The sequence below is a fragment of the Eumetopias jubatus genome, unplaced genomic scaffold, assembly GCF_037043125.1.
Source record: "Eumetopias jubatus isolate StellerSeaLion01/CBP00866 unplaced genomic scaffold, mEumJub1_p1.0 scaffold_9, whole genome shotgun sequence".
NCBI classification, from domain to species: domain Eukaryota; kingdom Metazoa; phylum Chordata; class Mammalia; order Carnivora; family Otariidae; genus Eumetopias; species Eumetopias jubatus.
This window is the reverse complement of record NW_028274815.1, coordinates 111509427-111529246: the sequence shown is the minus strand read 5'-3', so window position 1 is coordinate 111529246 and position 19820 is coordinate 111509427. Positions and strand designations below refer to the sequence as shown.

The 19820-nt window shown below is 51.8% G+C and overlaps 1 protein-coding gene across 3 annotated transcripts in view; it reads left to right on the top strand.

The window, feature by feature from the left end:
- Window positions 1-19820, top strand: part of EBF4 (EBF transcription factor 4) — a 56899-nt gene that overhangs the window by 34687 nt on the left and 2392 nt on the right. For all 3 annotated transcript variants that reach the window (XM_028118770.2, XM_088026256.1, XM_088026257.1), the window contains 8 exons: window positions 14019-14100; window positions 14911-15028; window positions 15113-15246; window positions 15343-15469; window positions 17154-17242; window positions 17382-17447; window positions 17549-17726; window positions 17807-17995. In XM_028118770.2, coding sequence (XP_027974571.2) covers window positions 14019-14100; window positions 14911-15028; window positions 15113-15246; window positions 15343-15469; window positions 17154-17242; window positions 17382-17447; window positions 17549-17726; window positions 17807-17995 — 983 coding nt within the window. The remainder of the gene's footprint in view (window positions 1-14018; window positions 14101-14910; window positions 15029-15112; window positions 15247-15342; window positions 15470-17153; window positions 17243-17381; window positions 17448-17548; window positions 17727-17806; window positions 17996-19820) is intronic.

The following is a 19820-nucleotide window of genomic DNA, read 5'->3' as shown; positions in this document are numbered from 1 at the left end:
CACTCTTGCTCTCTCTCTCTCAAATAAATAAATAAAATCTTTTAAAAACCAATCTAATTTAGATGAATATCAACTTAATTTCAATATACACAAAACAATGCTTTACTATAGCTCCATTGCCTCAGTTCTCCTTTGTTATATCCTTGTCAATCACATTGTATTTTTACACATTACAAGCCCATCAACACAGTTTTATAATCACTGTGTTCATTAATATTTCTTTTTTTAAAGGTTTTATTTATTTGAGAAAGAGAGAGAGCCAGGGAGAGAGCATGAGCAGAGGGGAGGGGCAGAGGCAGAGGGGAGGGGCAGAGGCAGAAGCAGACTCCCCACTAAGCAGGGAACCCAATGTGGGGCTCAATCCCAGGACCCTGGGATCATGACCTGAGCCAAAGGCAGATGCTTAACCAACTGAGCCACCCAGGTGCCCCATTCCCATTAATATTTCTCATAAGAAAGATCTAACTTAAAGAAAGCTCACTAACAAGTGAGGAATTCTCTCAATTTTTGTTTATCTGAAAATGTTGTAATTCATCTCTCATTTATTTAATTTTTCAAGAATTTATGCTTCATGTTTTAAGGATAGTTTTGCTGGATATAGAATTTTTCTTGACAGTCGTTTTCTTTCACTACTTCGAATGTCATCCCACTATTTTCTGACCTCCATAGTTTCTGATGAGAAGTCAGCTGTTAATCTCATTGAGGCGCTCTTGTAGGTAATGAGTTGCTTCCTTGTTGCTTCCCAGATTCTGTCTTCAGCTTTTGACAGTTTGAGTATGATGTGTCTACATTGTGGATCTCTTTGAGTTCCTACTACTTGGAGTCCATTAAGCTTCTTGGATGTGCAGAATAAGGTTTTTCACCAAATTTAGGAAGTTTTTGGCAATTATTCAAATATTCTTTTGGTCCATTTCCCTTTCTTCTTTCCTGTTGGGACTTCCATTATGAATATGTTAGTATGCTTGACGGTTTCCCACAACATCTTAGACTCTGTTCACTCTTCTTTGTTCTTTTTCCTTTCTGCTCCAAAACTAATCTCAACTGACCTATCTACAAATTCACTGATTTTTTGTTTTTGTCAATTCAGATGTGCTGTTAAGTTTGTCTAGAAATTTTTCATTTCGGTTGTCCTTTTCAGCTCCTGAGTTTTTTTAAAGTTTTATTTATTTGTTTGAGATAGAGACAGAGGGAGCACAAGTGAGGGGAGGGGCAGAGGGAGAGGGACACGCAGAGTCCCCACTGAGTGGGGAGCCCAGTGAGGGGCTCAATCCCAGGACCCTGAGATCATGACCTGAGCCAGAGTCAGACACTTAACTGACTGAGCCACCCAGGTGTCCCACATTTCCTGAATTTAAATGTGGTTCTTTTTTTTTTTTAATTATTTGTATCTCTTCATTGATGTTCTCTATATGGTGAGGTATTCTCATACTTTTTCTAATTCTTTAAACATATCTATATTGGCTGATTTAAAGTCTTTATCTAGTAAATCTAATATGTGGGCTTCTTCAGGGACCATTCTTATTAATGCTTTATTTCTCATGTATGGGCCATACTTTCCTGTTATTTTGCACATCTCATAATTATTCATTGAAAACTGGGCATTTTAATAATACAGTGTAATAACTGGAAATCAGCTCCCCCTTCCCAATGTTTGTTGCTGTTAATCTTTGTTTACTTAGTGACTTTTGTGGACTAATTCTATAAAGTCTTGTCATGTGTGGCCACTAAAGTTTTTGTTCAGTTAGCTTAGTGGTCAGCTTATGATTGGACAGGCATTCCTAAATGCTTTAAACCAATTTGTCTTCAATCATTTGCCAAATCATTTGCTGCATATGTGTTGTGGCATGCCTTCAACGTTCCAGCAATTTACAACCCTGACTTAACTTCCTGCTTGTGCAGGTTTTAGAATCAGCCAGAGATAAGAGACTAGGGCCTTCTAAGATCTTTCCTGGACATGTGCTCTTCCCTGCACATGCACATGGCCTCCTAGATCTCCAGAAATATATGAAACTTCTCAGAGTGCCCCCATGAACATGTCATTTCCACTTTTTCCTTTAAAGTTTCCGGCCAGACTCTTGTTTTCCCCAACTAGTGTCACTGCCTCCAACCACAGCAATGTTAAACAATTGACAATGGTTGTTTTCAACAAACACCATGAGGATGGGGATTTTCCCAATAAGCAAAGCTCTGGGTCAGGTCAAATGACTACTCCCATGAATGGGGTTGTCAGGGAGCTGCCAGACAGATCAAATAGTGACAGTTGTCTGGGAATACACAGTGAGAAGCTCCACACAGTCTTATCCTTACAATGGCTACTAGGCAGCTAGTGTTCCCAGCTACCATGGTTGCAATGCTGCTGGTTTTCAAATCTACTGCAGAGCTAGAAAGAAGGGGATGGGAATAGGGCAAATTAAAATACTGCAAAGCTCTCTGTTATTAAGATTCCTTAATTTCTCTTGAATAAATACTCCATGGATTGTGCAAAACTTCTGTTAATTTCCAAGTTCTGAAAAAGTTTATTTCAACAGCTTTTGCCTGTCTTCCTCTTGGTGTTATCAAGGAATGGATTTTCACAGGTTCCTTCCCTGCAATTCTCAGAGTTCTTTCTCTGCAACTGACACTCTTAATCTAAGTCCAGGATTTTACACTGTTTCCTATTAAAAGTGATTTGGGGGCGTTGGTCCAGTATTCATCCAGTCATAGTAATTTTGACTCTTGAATTCCATCATGAATCAGTGAGCGCCTGCTGTGAGGATGGATGATGGATCACTGGGGAAAAACGGGAAAATTTAAACAATGATTCCTGCCCTCTGAGAGCTTACAGAGCAGTTGAAGAGATAAAACATAACTGTTCAAGCCTTTACCTATGATACAAGGAAAGAGAGATCAACGTAAAGCTTTAAGACAACACTGTCAACAGAACTCTCTGCAAGGATAGAAATGTTCTGCACCGACCAGTGTGGTAGCCAACAGCCTCATGTACCTATTGGGCACTTGAAATGTAGCTATTATGACTGAGGAACTGGATTTTTAATTTTATTTGATTTTAATTAATTCAAACTTAACCACATGCAGCTACCGTATTGGACATCACAGCTCTAAGACTAAATATTTTCTTGATTGGCCTGGTGTGGGAGTGGGTGGGGAAGATTCCCTGCTGTGGGAAGCCTGCGGTTCTCCTCCTCTGGCTCCCAGGGTGGACTGGAGCTGTGGGCTATGAATGCACTCTGGCGTGTCGTTATGCCTGGGGCAGAGTGGCTTTTGTAGTGATGTTGTTGAAACAGGTTGTGTCTGAGCCACCTGGCAGAGGTAAGCTTTAGTTTCCCCTGTTGTGGGCAAACTTAAACCCCAGTGTCTAGGTCAGGCACAACCTGACAAAGGCAATGATAAGAAGGGGTTGCAAGAACTGTAAAAGAATCAACTTTCCTTCTTAACCCAATGGTCAACGCAATATTCAGTTTTTTTTCCCACAGCCACAAAACAAGCTCACAATGGTGTCCACCTCCTCGACTCTTTCCAGTAGGGTTTCTTTGCTCCCACACTGATGCTGCAAGCACAGGCTTCTGTCTGGGGCCCATTCTGGCAATTCTCCTGGGTCCTAGAACCTCACTGCTGGGTCAGTGCTGAGGTGGGACTGAGGTTTCCCTCTTGCCTGCAGAATGAACTGCACTTCCTTCCCCACTCCACTCCTTGCAGAGCTGGGAGCACTTGAGAGAGAGAGAGAGAAGCAGAGGGGGTTCATGTGAGATTCTCCCATGACCCCCAGGACTCCCCAAGCCACCCCTAGGGGGTGACCCAAGGACAAGGGTCCCCAAGCCACCCCTAATTCAGAACAGAGATTTAAGGGAAAACTACCGGGCAGCTGAAGCTGAGCTCAGGGTCAGAGTGGCCCCAAAACTGAGGCAGGAGTGGAGCTATGGACAATGTCCCCAGAGGATATTGGAGGAGAGAAGAAGCACGGGCATGAGAAAGTCTGGGGGGACCATAACAGGTTGAGTGGGAGATGGCTAGCAAATCACCTGTCTGCAATTTGAATGCTAAATTCTCTCCATAAAGTTAAGGGTTATTCAGAATTGGGAGAGGCAAGCCAACGTGGAATGTCTGGCCAGATGACTTGGATCAAGGCTCCCACCTCCCTCAGTTAAGTGAGATGTACTTATGCAGGGCCTGCCACGATATCATTTCTTACCCCAGCCCACCTTCACCCTGATTGCCCATCTCAGAGAACTAGCCTCGACAGCACCAAGAAAGTCAGTTAGAGCTAAAGGAAGGCTTCCTGACTCTGACCACAGTGAGAGATGAGCAGGAGAGGAGTCTGAGCCTCGGTCAGGGGTCCTGGGATGTCTGCGGCTGGGAGTGGAATGGTTTCTGAATGGGAAGGGGGCAACGCTCGGCCTTCTGTCCTCTCTGCCCTGGGTCGCTTGGCACGTTAAGGAAGGTGCCGGGCCTTACCGACCCCCAGCCTCTGCCTCTCACATGTTTCATAAATAGGAGGTGCCAAGGTTTGTGGCTTGGGAACCTGGCTCACCCACCCAAAGCCAGAAGAACACACAGCTTCCTCTCTTCAGTCTCGGGACCCCTCCGTTCCCCTTCAGATCCCCAAATTACTTACAAGCACATCTCCCTCCTCTGTGGATTCCATCTGCCTGTCCATCCCCTCCGGCCGCCACCCTTCCCACCTTTTCTCCATCCCAGCTCCCCTTCTTGTTCTTCCCTTGGAGTCCAGCATCCTGCATTCACAGAGGACTCCCAAGGCTGGGGGGGGCGGGGTGTCATGCAGGGGATGTGTGTGTGTGTGTGTGTGTGTGTGTGTGTGTGTGTCTGTCCACATGGGCACAAAATGGGCTTCATGCTCAGGTGACCCACTGTAACTGTGCTTCCATGTGGCCCTGCCGCTCCGCGTGGGGCACCCAGAGGCCTCCCATTAGCAGCCCCTCTACCCCTCCATCCCTCCCTCAGAGACGTGGAGTCACCACCACTCTTCATGGGCAGCTAGGGGCCCCATTGCAGTCTCTCTACCACCTCTCCCCCTCTCCTCAGGCCCCATGCCCAGCCCTGAGGTTTGGAGAGCCTAGTAAGTGCCCTATCAACATGTTAATCAAATTACTTAGGAGCTAAAATTGACGCTGTTCATTAATTATACAAGATTATGCTAATTGTGCATGCAAATGCATGCAGGGGAACAGAAGGTGTTCAGGCGCATGGTGGGCCATTAGCATAGAGGATGGGGTGCGGGTGCATTGGCATGCTAATGTATGCGCCCCGGCTATTTATAGTCCCCCAGCCCATCTGCACTGCAGCCACCTCTGCCCCAAGTAAGGATCATGGTGGGGAGCCCAGGTCCAGGCCTGGCAGGTGGCTGTGGCCCCGGGGACACTTGGCTTTGGCTGCTGCCCCAGGCCGAGATCAGGAAGTAGGGGGCACCACCCCCATCTGGGCCACCCCAACCGGGGCCTGGATCATCACCCCAACCCCCTCGCTCACCATCCCTAGGTGCCCACTTCCCTGGAGGCAGAATGCTTCCAAATGACACAGCCAATAAGGCGCCCTCTGCTGACTCCCCATCACCCAGATTCCAAATCCCAGACCCTGGTCCACAGCTCTCCTGTTCTGTCTTGTCAGATGCCACCGGGGAAGTGTGCCATGCATGCCCCCAGGCCCTTTGGCAGGACTATTTATTCCTTTTGCCTGAAGGGCCCCTCCTCTTACTCCTCTTTCAGGGAAAATGCCCCTGGTCTTTCAAGGCCCCAAAGACCTGTAGGAGCCCTCCTGTCTCTGCCAGACACAGTGGCTGGCGCACTTACGCAGGGCAGCTTACACAGCTGGGTCCACCACTCTATCGTACTGACTGGACTTTAGGTTCCTCTCTTTCCTGCTGGATTGTAATTTCCTTAAGACCTTATTCACCTCTAGATTGCACTGCCTGAAACACGTAAGGTGTCAAATACATCTTTTTCAATGGGTGTGTTGAATGAATGAGGGAATGAATGGTCCAGCCATCTGGATCCTCCTCTGCCCTTGAGCTGGGGGCAGGGAGTTGCAGACAGTGACAACAGGGCACAGACCCTGCCCCGGAAGATGTTCTGTTTCTTCGGAGGCTCATGAGCTCAAAGGCAAGGCCTTTGGAGTCAAAATTAGCTGAGGATTCTCCCGGCCCCAATTCCCCATCCCAGGCTGTAATGTGAGCTTTGGACTTAGAAATAAATATCTAGTTTTATTCTACACTTTGCCCCCATTCTGCTTTGTCTCCCAAGGTAGTCACAGGACACTTGTTTGGAACACCCTGCCCCAACCCATGTATCCATTCCCATCGCTTCCTCTTTCTTGATCTGTACTGTCCAATATGGTCGGTAGCCATGAGCCACATGTGACTATCTCAGTTTAAATTAAAATGAAACAATGGGGCGCCTGGCTGGCTCTCAGTGGAGCATGGGACTCTTGATCTTGGGGTTGTGAGTTCAAGTCCCACATCAGAGGTGTAGAGATTACTCAAAAGTAAAATCTTAAAAAAAAAAAAACAATAAAAGTAAATACATTAAGATGAAACAAAATTGAGGGCGCCTGGGTGGCTCAGTTAGTTAAGCGACTGCCTTTGGCTCAGGTCATGATCCCGGGGTCCTGGGATGGAGCCCCACATGGGGCTCCCTGCTCGGCGGGGAGTCTGCTGCTTCCTCTCCCTCCGCCTGCCACTCCCCCTGCTTGTGCGCTCGCTCACTCTGTCAAATAAATAAATAAAATCTTAAAAAAAAAAAAGATGAAACAAAATTGAAAACAGTGTCTCAGTCACGCTGACCACGTGCCAGGTGCTCAGTAGCTACATGTGGCTAGTGGATATCATTTTGGGAAAAGCTCTCTCGGACAGCGCTTGTAATCTAGACATTACTAACAGTTTTCTCTCTGGAAGGGGGAACAGGATTCCCACTCGAAGGGGGTCTCTCATGGGATGTGGGGAGGGCAAAGGTGGTGCAAAGCTGTGTGACCTGGTATCTTAGGATGAGATTCCTAGAAGCAGAGCTGGAGATGGGGTTGCTTGTGAAAGGGGTTTACTGGAGGAGAGCTCTGGGGAGAAAAAGAAGGGAACAGCATCCACAGGAGAAGCTTAGCAAGGAGACTGGGGTCTGGAGTCTGGCACCAGCCTGAGCCCTTGGGGAGTTCTGGAATGTGAAAAGCACAGGAAGTTGGTCCTCCGAGTGATTACAGTCTGTCTTTGGCTGAGGGCTGCTGGTGAGGAGCGTATGCTTCTGCCTGAGGGTAACTTGAGGGTAGTGGGGGGCAGCTGTGAGCCCTTTAATAGCCAATGCTCACAGCGGCCAGGGGTAGGGGAATCCAGCAGGCACCCACCACCCTCTGGTACCTGGACACTGCTTTCCACCCCTGAGAACCCAGAGTTTGCGAGTGGACTCACATCACTCACTTCCACATGTTCCTTTATCTATGGAGTCGCTTCTGAGGAAAGCGCAGGGCTGGGGAGCTCTCCTTATGCAGTGGTGTCACCCCTGAGAAGTTATATATACATCAGATGTTTGCACCAGAGTCACATTCAATCCAACATTTGCTTCCTTGGTAGGGATTATTCCATTGACAAGAAAGGTTCGTTTTAATTTCATCTAGAGTTGTTTTTACAGGGGGGAATAGAAAGCACTTATAGGAATGACGAGGAAGGCTAAGCTACGTTCAGGATGTGGTGAGACAGGTGTGCGAGCAAACTGCTCTTACCTTTCACTTAAATCATAGGTGACCGGGTCACGATGCATAACTACCACCCTTGAATTGCCCTATTAGCTGGATGACCACTGTCCACAGTGCTTCCTCTGGTCTTTTATTAAACTTTTTATAATGGAGAATGTTGAACATCTAGGCCAGAAGAGAATAATGAACCACCAGTACCCTTCACTGAATTTCAACAGTGATCAATTCTTGGCTCATCTTGTGCAACTAGTCTTTAATCCTGAACACCTTCTCGGACTGAGAGCAGCAGTCAAAACAGCCAAAGGCCTCCAATTAGGAGCAAGGGGACCTGCGTCTCCTTTGCAACCTTGCTGAATTTGTGACCTTGAAGATATCGCCACGAAATGGCTAAACATATCCCTGTGCAGCCTGCCTCTCGGAGCTCCTTTTGAAGGAGGCTTGCTTGCCAGCCTCATGGCTGGGGCAGGGTTGGACTCTGAGAGCCCAATTAGAGGGAATTTTCCATGATTCTTGTCAATATCGATGGTTCATAGAGTCGTATCCAGACTTTGGCGTTTACTGTGACTTTGTAGTTTCTTCTTGCTTACCCTTGGTTTCCTCATCTGTAAAGTGGGAATGATCACAGACCTACACCACCTCAGGGGTATGAGAGGATTAAACAAGGTAATGCCAACGATGAGCTCAGCAGAGTTCCAGGTGCTTGAGAGATTAGACCTGGATCACTTTTTACTTCCGTGTGTGTGTGTGTGTGTGTGTGTGTGTGTGTGTAGTTTTGTATTTTATTTGTAACTCATTCTTGTATTTTTGGTATTTTTCTTATAGTAATTCTAATGGCCTAATGGCAGGTCCTGGGACTTCACCTCTCTCTTGCTCCTCTTCCTGTGAGGCCCAGATAAGGAGACGTGCCCTCTTAGAGCCTCATGGCCACAGTGGGGCTGGCTCTGGGCACAAGTCCTACACTGACCCAGAGAGCATCCTAAAATGCTCACTGTCCTTGGGGATACTCAGGGCAGCCAGGGCTATGCACTTGGCCTGGTCTTGCTTCCCCTTCCCCCCCCCCACCCCCCGCTCAGACCAGCCAAGGAAAAGGACTTCCCCCAGGCTCACTTCGGGGCTCATGGTAGGGAGCTGCTCAGAAAATGCCCCTCCCCGAGGCTTATCCAGGCTTGGCTGGTGGGTGCTTCCCTGGTGACAAGCAAGGCTTCACAGCCTCTTGACCAAGTGCACATGCAGTCTCCTGCCTCAGGTACCTGTGGGATATCCCGGGCCCTAGAACTTGGTCCTCACTTACCCAGACCCCGCCAGGTTCTTTCTAGGGAAGGAGGAAGGGAGAAGAAATGGGGGTATGTAAAAAAACAAAAAACAAAAAACACTGGAATACAATTGCCAAGTTAGGGGCCGCCTGGATGGCTCAGTTGGTTAAGTGGTTAAGCGTCTGCCTTCGGCTCAGGTCATGATCCCAGGGTCCTGGGATTGAGCCCCACGTCGGGGTCCCTGCTCCGCGGGAGGCCTGCTTCTCCCCCTCCCCCTGCTTGTGTCTCTCACTGTGTCTCTCTCTGTCAAATAAATAAATAAAATCTTAAAAAAAAAAGAAAATAAGATATGTTATTAGAAAAGCTAGTAAAAGTAAGTGAGGGTAGGGGCACCTGGGTGGCTCAGTCGTTAAGCGTCTGCCTTTGGCTCAGGTCATGATCTCCAGGTTCTGGGATCACGCCCCATGTCGGGTTTCCTGCTCACAGGGAACCTGCTTCTCCCTCTCCTCCCTGCCTGTGCTGTCTCTCACTATCTCTCTCTCTCTCTCAAATAAATGAAATCTTAAAAAAACAAACAAACAATTGCCAAGTTAGCTACAAAGCTCGTTAATGTCCATAGAACGATATAATTACAAACTTTAGGGCAAATTTCTCTACCAAACAAATTATTTACTTCTCCCAATAAAAATCATTTACATCTTATCATTTGCCTGCAAATTAGCACCACCTTTATAGAGTCTAGGTCCCAATCAATAGCAAATACAAGTCAAAGTTACGTTCCCCTAGGAGAATTAGATAACACTTAAGTGGCTTTGTTAACGTAACACTGGAGAGCAGCATTGTCCAATATAAATATAATGCAAGCCACAAATGTCATTTTAAAGATTTTATTTATTTATTTGAGAGAGAGAGAGAGAATGAGAGATAGAAAGCACGAGAGGGAAGAAGGAAGAGGGTCAGAGGGAGAAGCAGACTCCCCGCTGAGCAGGGAGCCCGATGCGGGACTCGATCCCGGGACTCCAGGATCATGACCTGAGCCAAAGGCAGTCGCTTAACCAACTGAGCCACCCAGGCACCCACAAATGTCATTTTAAATTTTCACTAGTAGCCACATTTTTTTTTAAGATTTTATTTATTTATTTATTTGACAGAGGGAGACACAGCGAGAGAGGGAACACAAGCAGGGGGAGTGGGAGAGGGAGAAGCAGGCTTCCTGCCGAGCAGGGAGCCTGATGCGCGGCTCGATCCCAGGACCCCGGGATCATGAGCTGAGCTGAAGGCAGACGCTTAACGACTGAGCCACCCAGGCACCCCTAGTAGCCACATTTTTAAAACAAGAAAAGGAACTGGTAGCATTAATTGTGACAATATATTTTATTTAATCCAGTATATCTAAAATATTATTTCAGTGTGTAACCAACACAACAGTGTTACTAGTCAGCTATTTGGCATTCTGTGGTATTTTTCCTAAGTCAGTCATTGAAATTCGGTGTGTATTTTATACTTACATCTCAATTCAAACCACATTGCAAAGGCTCAATGCCTCACAGGGCTAGTGGCTGCCGGATTGGATAGTGTAGCTCTAGATCAGTGCCTCTCAAATTTTAGGAGGCATCAGAATCACCTGGAAGCCTTATGAAAACACAGATGACTGGGCCGAACCTGAAGCATCTCAGTGGGTCAGGGTGCGGCCTGAAATTCTGCATTTCTAGCAAGTTCCCAGGTGGTGCTGGTGCTGCTGCTGAGCCAGGTGGCACACTTCGAAAACCACTGTTCCAGGATGACTTTGAAAGGACTCCTAGTCAGCATTTTGCCTTATTTTCAACTTGCGGGTAATTTTTCTTAATGCCCCTGAGGCTGGTGCGGGGTCGGGGGTACACTGCAGTAGCAACAGGTTCTCTGCAGACTGTTTGCTTTGGCTCAGCCGTGGCTGGCTGGGAGCAGCCTCACGGACCACCACTTGGCAGGGCGTGAGAATCAGAAGCTCCACGATCACTGACGTTGACTGGGTGCAGCTCTGAGCTAGAAGTTCGGGGAAGGAGATAGGGAACTGACCTTTGACACCCCCAGGGAGGGCCCAGGCCTTGTGTGGCTGCTGCTTCCTCAACACCACTCTGCACCAGGCTTAAAAACAGAGATGTTCTGGGGCAGGTCCACCGAGTTGGAGGTGTAGGCCGGGCCCTGGGGCTCCCAGGGAGGGGCAGTCCCTGAAGTCTAGAATGGCCAGACACGGCTGGTCAGACAAGTAGTGGGAACCGGTGTAGACCCAGGACAAATACCACCCATGACTTATTTCTGGAAGTGAGTGATACTGGAAAGAGAAAGGGAAGACTTGCCGAGGAAAGGCTGAGGGGGCTCCCCGGGGGCAGAGGGGCCAGGCCGCTCAGGAAACAGCAGTGAGGCCATGGGAGGTTGGAAATAGAGGACGTCCCAGAAGCTGTCCCTGGAAGGCGCCTCAGTAGCCATCAGCAGCTACTCTCCCGGTTCTCCTGGTGGACGGAGATGGAGGTTAGAGATGCCACAAAGTGAGTCAGCACCTGGGCCAGAGCCCACATCTCGGGCCCTATCTCAGGAACCCTTCTTCTGGACCCTGTAGGCTTGGGAGTGGGGTTCGGTGCAGTGGGCATGTGTGTGGATATAAGGGAAGTGCGTGTCTCCTTGGGGACACTCCCATGCTTGCTTCATCAGGGATATCCAAGGGCTAGCCTTAATCCCAGCCAGGATAGAGACTGTTCCTATCCCGACATCTGCCCTCCTCCTTCTAGCGCCTTGTAAAGGACTGAGCCCATGAATGTGGAATTTACATGAAGTGGTCTGCACCACGTGTGATGAGGGTGTCTATGCTTTATGTCATGTAAATGTGGGGCACGCGTAAGGTGGTTACTGCGGACACAGGGGTGACACCATGAGATGTCTCATAGGAATATAGGAAATAGTACTATGGCAGATTATGTGAGATAAATGGAGTGTCTGCACTGAGCAGGCATGCTGTTTGGGAGCAATTAAGGTGACTGCACTTTGGGGTGACCTTATGGGTAAATAGCGCATCTACACTGGGGTGACTACTGTTTGGGGGCATATAAGCTGTCTGCACTGCAGTGTATCCAGTAGGGGTGAATGTGGAGGGTCTACATGGTGGGTGTGCACTGTTTGGGGTCATGTGAGACACCTGCATCCCAGAATGCTCCTCTGTAGGGCTGTACAGAAGGTCTACACTACATGAAAGTATTTTCAGGGGCGGGTGTTCACTGGGGATGGAAATGTGTGTGGATGTAATGTCCCTATAGAAAGGAAAATGAAGGGGGTTCCCAGAGGGTATTCACTGTGGGGGGGGTATGACAGGTGGTCATGTGTCAGCAGTGTGGACAAGAGGCCGCATCTCTAGGAAAATGACTGGTTCCCACTCCTAATGAGGGACTACCCCTTGGGACACTTCAGTCCAGGGGTGGTGCCCACCCCTACCAACACTTGGGGACCTCCTCTCTGGGAACTCGCTTTTAGAACCTGTGACAAATCTTGCTCTGAATGTGAAGTTCATGCTTGCAGGCTTTGGAGGCAACTCTAGGGAGTTAAGTTGGATATTCAGATTTGGGGTTCAAAACCAGGGGGTGGTAGTAAAATGAGGATGCACACTGGCAGAGCTCATGGAATGGCCCAGGAGGCGGGCCACGTGCCAGGACCCCAAGCCCTGCAGACGTTAACCCTGCATGCCGTAGTTTTTGTAAAGGGCGTCTCCCCAGATGCTCTCAGGGTCCTGTGGGGGCTAGGGCAGATGTCGATAGTATTTTGAGTTCACTAAGAGCACAAATCCAGAGTATTATCCTTGGTTACCTCCCTAGTGGCTGGCAAGGCTAAGGCCCCACCATCCTAGCCAACTGCCTAGAAGGACTGGAAGACCAAGGTCTCATGTGTTTGTCTAAAAACCAGTCTCATCACTGCATATACTGTGCTTTTTTCCAATTACTGTATGAGAAAAAGAAGGTATTCAATGTGCATCTGTACGGCGTGTCTGGCAGGTACACCCCGTGTGTGTGATGGGTATAGGCTCTGTCTGATGAGGTTGTTGGCTGTGTGTATAACGCATGTAGAATACGTGCACGAGAGATCTCTTTGGGTCGGGTGTGCCGTGGCTGGGAGTCTGCTATGTGTGAGCGAGATCTGTGTGCAAAAGGGATTTGTTGTGGGGGGGGATCTGCTGCAAAGGAGGAAGGGCGATCTGCTTGCAATTTGTGATGACTCTATGGCATTTGCAATGACTGTATTTTGGGTAATCATATACAACATAAAGGATATGTTAATAGATACACTGTTTCCGTGCATATACGGTATAGGATGGGCAGATGCTGCACGTGATGGGTATAGACTTTGTGTGGCAGTAGTATACCATACATATGTGATGACTACAGGCTGTATGTGGAATATGACTGTATATGCTCTGTGAAGGGAGTACCCTGAGTGTAGTGGGTATACACTGTGTGATGGCTGTATTTTGTGAGTGATAGTATATAAGGCATACACGGTATATATGATGGATGTATTATTATGAGTATGCATGGTGTGGGGGATAGTATACGCAGGAGGGGAATATGCTGTGTGATGCGGATGCACTGCATGTGTGATGCACATAGAGTATGACGTATATACGTGGTGTGGGATAAGTTTACGGGTAAGTGTGAGTACATACTGCAAATGGCATATACATTTTGTGGTGGGTATAACTCATGAGTAATTGGTATATATCGTGTATATATAACGGACATAGTATTTATGGGGACTATCCTTTGGGTGGGTGTGATGGGTATATGCTTTGTGGAATAAATAAGCACTGTGTGATCCTACGCTGGGGGCGGGGGTGGATATTCTGTGTTGTGAATTAGTTGGGAAGGGTCTACTTGGTGTATATCAGGCATTTTGTATATACGCAGCTGGTGGTGGGAATAGGGGTTATGTGCCTTGTGTAAGCAGGTGGAGGGGAGTAACCCCGCTGGGAAGCGGCATGGAAGGGACCAGTTGGATCTTCATCCATTTCCAGACCCTCTACCCCAGCCCTTGAGCCCACCTACCACACCCTTTCAGGTTCTTCCTCAAGTTCTTCCTCAAGTGCAACCAGAACTGCCTAAAGAATGCAGGGAATCCCCGGGACATGCGCCGCTTCCAGGTGGGTCTGGGAGAGGGGTCCCCTTGCAAACCCACCCCTTCCTGATGGGCTGCGTGGGGAAGGCTGTGGTCCCGCCACCTTGGGGAAAGCCCCAAGGCAGATCTCTGCCCAGCCCTGTGCTTTAGGGCCCGGTGCCTGCTGGGGGTGGGGCAGCTCCATCTCAACTTATGCTGGCTGCCAAGGGAGGCTTCATTAGAGTCCCACTTAAGGAGATGCTAATTGTGACATTTTTACATGATTAACGACCCAGCTAATTTGCATAGCCTGAAGCAGAGAGCAGCTGCCCTTAGTACATCCCCAACCTGCACACCCCTCTCAGTGAAGGGTGGGAGGGAGAGAAGGAGGTAGCCCCAGTTTCCTCCCAAGGGTGGGGGCTCCTGCTCATGGTTTCTCAGGCTGATGCTGCCTCCCCCCTTAGTCAAAACTCTCACTCCCACTTGCCTAAAACACATTTCTACCTTGGAGCCCCGGGGATTCAGCCCGGGGTGCAAGTGTGCCCCAAAACAGTAGCCATTCTGCCCAAGGAGCCAGAGGTTTTTTCAGGGCTCTTGATTTTTCTAGCTCCTGGGGGTCACTTCCCCTGGGCAGCCAGAGGTAGCGCATCTGGGCTATCACCTGACCTAGCTGCCCGCCCCACTCTTCCACCAGCTCAGCCCTGGGTGGGGGTGGGGTGGGGGAAGCTCTTTCCCGTGCCCATGACTCTGAGCTCCAGCCTCCAGCCACCCTGGCCAAGTTGCAAATTGCCCGCCACAGTCCCCTGCAGGGAGCCCCTGAGGGCTTCAGCCAGGCAGGCCTCTGCTCTCCTTGCAGGTGGTGGTGTCCACCACGGTGAGCGTGGACGGACACGTGCTGGCCGTGTCCGACAACATGTTTGTGCACAACAACTCCAAGCATGGTCGCAGGGCGCGCCGCCTGGACCCCTCTGAAGGTCAGGACCCCGGGCCCGGGCCCAGCCAGCCCCCAGTCCCACCTTGGGGCGGGCCCCTGACCTGTCTCCTCTCCTGCCTCCCAGCGGCCACCCCCTGTATCAAGGCCATCAGCCCTGGGGAGGGCTGGACCACAGGAGGCGCCACCGTCATTGTCATCGGCGACAATTTCTTCGACGGGTTGCAGGTCGTGTTCGGGAACGTGCTCGTGTGGAGCGAGGTGGGCCACCCCCCGCCAGTCTCCCTCGGGGCCTCGCGGCTGGGCCCTCCCCTCGCCCCGGGCTGGAACCCGCAGGCCTCCCCTCTCCCCTCGCAGCTCATCACGCCCCACGCCATACGGGTTCAGACGCCCCCGCGGCACATTCCCGGGGTGGTGGAGGTGACCCTGTCCTACAAGTCCAAGCAATTTTGCAAGGGAGCCCCGGGCCGTTTTGTCTACACAGGTAAGGAGTCAGGCGGGGGAAAGGGGGTGGGGGCAGAGAGGACTAGGGTTGCTGGAGGGAGCCCCCCCTTGCACCAGAGCCGGGGTCTCTGAGTTAGCCAAAATCTAAGCTGCGGCCACTCCCGCTAAGCGGCTGCTCTGCCTCCTCCCCACCGGAACCCCTTGACCCCTCCTCACACGGGACCTTCTTTCACTGAGCTTCTTAGTTTCCCTCTTTGGCCTGACTCCTCAGTCCCCTCCCAGGCTTGGAGTCTCTGCCCTGCAGGGACTTTCTCCCTGCCTAGGCCCTCCTCTCCTGGGCACTGCCCCCCGCCCCCCCACACACACACTCCCCAGCGTCTAGAATTTCTCCAGCAGGCACCTCTATTTCAAAGGTTCCCCCAAATAGACTCGATGCTCCCCAATCTACCCTCGGTCTCTTGGTTCCCCAAGCCACCCCAGTCTTCCCTCTGTGTGGGCATAAACACACACACACACACACACACACACACACACACACACACACAGTCCTTGCAGGAAGCCAGGGCAAGGCAAGAAGTGAACACAAGACAGGAATGTAGAATCCCCCAACACACACACACACACACACACACACACACACACACACACACACACAGTCCTTGCAGGAAGCCAGGGCAAGGCAAGAAGTGAACACAAGACAGGAATGTAGAATCCCCCATCCCGGCTCTAATTTGACCACTGGCCAGGACCTTCTCCACCTTCCTCCTCCTCCCTGCCCCAGCCACCCACTTCTCCCGTTCTCCTCTCCGAAGATAATCTCCTAGCCCTTCCCTGCACTGTTCTGGACACTTGGTAGTGATCCTAACTTATTGCTAGGGAGTCATAGTCTAAGGGGAAAGGGGGTGGGGGTGGCCGTAGCTGGGAACAAAGTGTGAGGTGGGTGAAGTTACAGGTGGAGGGGAGGCAGTGTGGGCTTAACTGGACTAAGCTAAGACTGCTTGGATGATTAGGGAGGTAGAGCTGGGGAAGGAAAGGCAGTGCTGGAGAAGGAATGGCAAATGCAAAGACCTGGGAATGAGTGCTTTATATGTCGGGGAAAACGGAAGGAAATTCACTAAACCTGGAGTTGGACATGAAGAAAGTGGGTAGGGCTTTGAGGCTTGGTGAGTTGGTCCAGGCCAGGCTGGAGGAGGAGGTCATGGGGTGCCTAGTCAGGAGTCTGCCGCCTAGCCTGCAGAGCCCTGAATGTGGGCCAGTCCCTTCCCCGGGGCGCACGCAAACTTCTAACGATCAGATGCTGCTGAGAGTCCACCTGAGCTCTGATGAATGGAGACTGTTGGAGTTTTAACTTTTGTAATTGATATGTTACTTCTGGTAATGCAGACAGAAAACTCTCCCTCCAGTCCTGCCCCTAGGAATATAGAAGCTAATAAGTCTATACCGTTGCCTTTTTTCGAATCACAGATGGGATGGTATAGTGCTTGTGTGTTAATGCCAAGCACCTGGCACAGGGCCCGGCTCAGTAAATATTTGTTGAATGAAGGAGCAAAGAAAGGAACTGAGGACACTCCGCGAACCGAACCTCGCTGACCCGTGTGCCCGGAGTTTTGGGCTGGGCTGGGTGGAGGGGGTCTGCAGCGAGGCTCCCCGACTGGTTGCTGGCAGGCTTGGCCCTGCGGGGGGGCGCTGGGAGGGGGTCCTCCAAACGCCGCCCTTCTCCCCAGCCCTGAATGAGCCCACCATCGACTACGGATTCCAGAGGCTACAGAAAGCCATCCCCAGACACCCTGGAGATCCCGAGAGGCTGCCCAAGGTACCCAGAGGGGCGCAGGGACCGGGGATGAGGGTGACCCGTGGCCCGGGGGCGGGGGGGGGCGGGGGGAGACGCCCGACCCCTCGGCCGCCCCCAGGGGCTGGCCCTCCGTCCCGCTGTGTCCTCCCCCAACCCCCAGGAAGTGCTGTTGAAGCGGGCGGCCGACTTGGCGGAGGCCCTGTACGGAGTGCCCAGCAGTAACCAGGTATGGCGCCTCCGCCCGCCTCCTCGCGCCGCCAGGCCCGGGGCTGTCCCCCTCCCGGCGCCTGCGGCTGCCCCGGCCGTGCCCCGCTCTTGTCTTCGCAGGAGCTCCTCCTGAAGCGCGCGGCGGACGTGGCCGAGGCTCTGTACAGCGCCCCCCGCGCGCCCGCGCCGCTCGGACCCCTGGCCCCGAGCCACCCGCACCCCGCCGTCGTGGGCATCAACGCTTTCAGCAGCCCGCTGGCCATCGCGGTCGGGGACGCCACGCCGGGCCCGGAGCCGGGTGCGTCCCGCCGCCCCCCGCGCGCAGCGCCCCCCGCCGGCGCCCGCCCGCGCTGCGCGCCTGACCGCCCTCTCTCGCAGGCTACGCGCGCAGCTGCGGCAGCGCGTCCCCGCGCGGGTTCGCGCCCAGCCCCGGCTCGCAGCAGAGCAGCTACGGCAGCGGCCTCGGCGCCGGCCTCGGCGGCTACGGGGCGCCGGGCGTGGCCGGCCTCGGCGTGCCCGGGTCCCCTAGCTTCCTCAATGGCTCCACGGCCACCTCGCCCTTCGCCAGTGAGTGTCCCCGGCCCGGGGAGCTGCATGGGGCTCAGCCCTGCCCCCTCCCAGCCCAGGGTGGGTGGGGGGCTTCCGGCGACTGTCTCACCACGGTCGACCCTGGCCTGGCCCTCCGGAGCCCGGCCAGCCCTCTCCGCGTGTGACCTGTCTCTGCCGTTGGGCGCTCGCCCCTCGACCCCACCCCTCGGCGGCGCCCCGGGCCCTGGGGCCGGAGCAGTTCTCGCGCCTTTAGTCTCTTTGCGGATTTCAGCTGCACGCCTCGTTTCTAGCCCTCCCCTCCTCCTACGGGGGGACAACCGGCTGAAACCTGGCGGACCGCCACTTTTCTATCTTACGCCAGGACTTTGGGAGGAGGCTAGCGCCCCCTGCCGGAGGCCCTAGGGAACTAATGGCTCAGTCCAAATGGGCTTCTACGGGTCTGAAAAAACGGGTCGGAGGAGAGATGGGGCTCTCTGCAATCAGCTCGGGAAGAGCAGGCGAAGTCTGCGTGGTCAGACAGCTGGATTCAGGGTGTGAAAGTCCAAATCAGGAGCAGGCTGACATTCAGCAAGTCACTTTATTTCTTTCAACCTCAGTTTCCTCTCTGTAAAATGGGATCAGTATCACCCTGCCTGGGGTTGTTCCCTGATCTGAAGCAGCCACTGTGCATGAAGTGCCCAGACTTAGAAATGAGTGTGTGATTTCACATCCTAGGGACTGCTCTTTCTGGCTGTGGGTTTGAGCCTGACTCTCCTGGTGGCCTGGGCTCAGCATCTGGGACCCAAAGCCCCATATGCCCATGTTTACATAAGCCATGAACCTCTGCTGTCAGTACCTACACCCCTGTGTCTCCTGGCCCTCTGCTCAGGGCAGGCTCCACTTCTCCCACTTCCTTCAGATCTGGGACAGCATTCTTAAAGACTCTCTGGGTGCCCCCTTGAATTTTAAACTGGTAGGGTCTGGACTACCAGCTCCTCTCCTCCACCACACACACACACACAGTGCAGTCAGAAGTGGGGAACATACTGCCCCAGGGGGCAGAAGCCACCCCATCTGGGATCTCCCCATTCAGCCAGAGGATCAAGAATTCTAGAGCAGCTTGAGCCCTGCTTCCAGCATCAGCTGGGAACACCCTGGACTTGCCTAAGGGTCAGTCCCATCTCATGAACAGGTCTTACCCAGGTCCCCACCCCATTCCCTGTGTCATTCTCATTGAGTTTGGCAGGACATGCCTGGAATGACATCCAGAACTGCCCCAGCCAGAGTGTCTGGGACTGTCTGCTTGGGCCTCCCCCTTGGTCTTCTGCTTTGGCCACCAGCAACTCCCAGTTTGACCCACAAATCCCAGTACTACCCAAGCTACAATATGTGGCTGTGAGCTCCCAGCCTTGGGAGATACAGTACATTTTCTGGCATTCGTCTCAAGCCCTCCACAGAGCTCCATGGACCTCATCAACTAGCCGTGAGCACTGTCTTAAGGAGATGGTGCTCCATGAGGCTGAGGACATTTGGAACAGGGGTAGCTGTTGAAGGCATCACTTTATCAAAGGGGGAGGGGGTGCTCTGATGCCAAAGGCAGCCTTCTCAAGCTATTGGTTTCTTTCAGGAAGCCACCCCATGACTTTCACCCCCCCACCCCATGCAGGCTGCTTGGATGACACTCAAATCACAACCTTATTGATATTCAGAAGAGAGAGGCAGGGAGTCCGGGTTAGATGAAAATGTAGAAAGGAGGATCCAGAGGTGCCCGAAGCCCCCAGGATAGGAGGCTTCAGGAAGGAGGGGCAGCCAGAGCCTGTGTGCTAGAGGCTCCCTGGCCATTCCCAGGAGAGCAATGCACAGC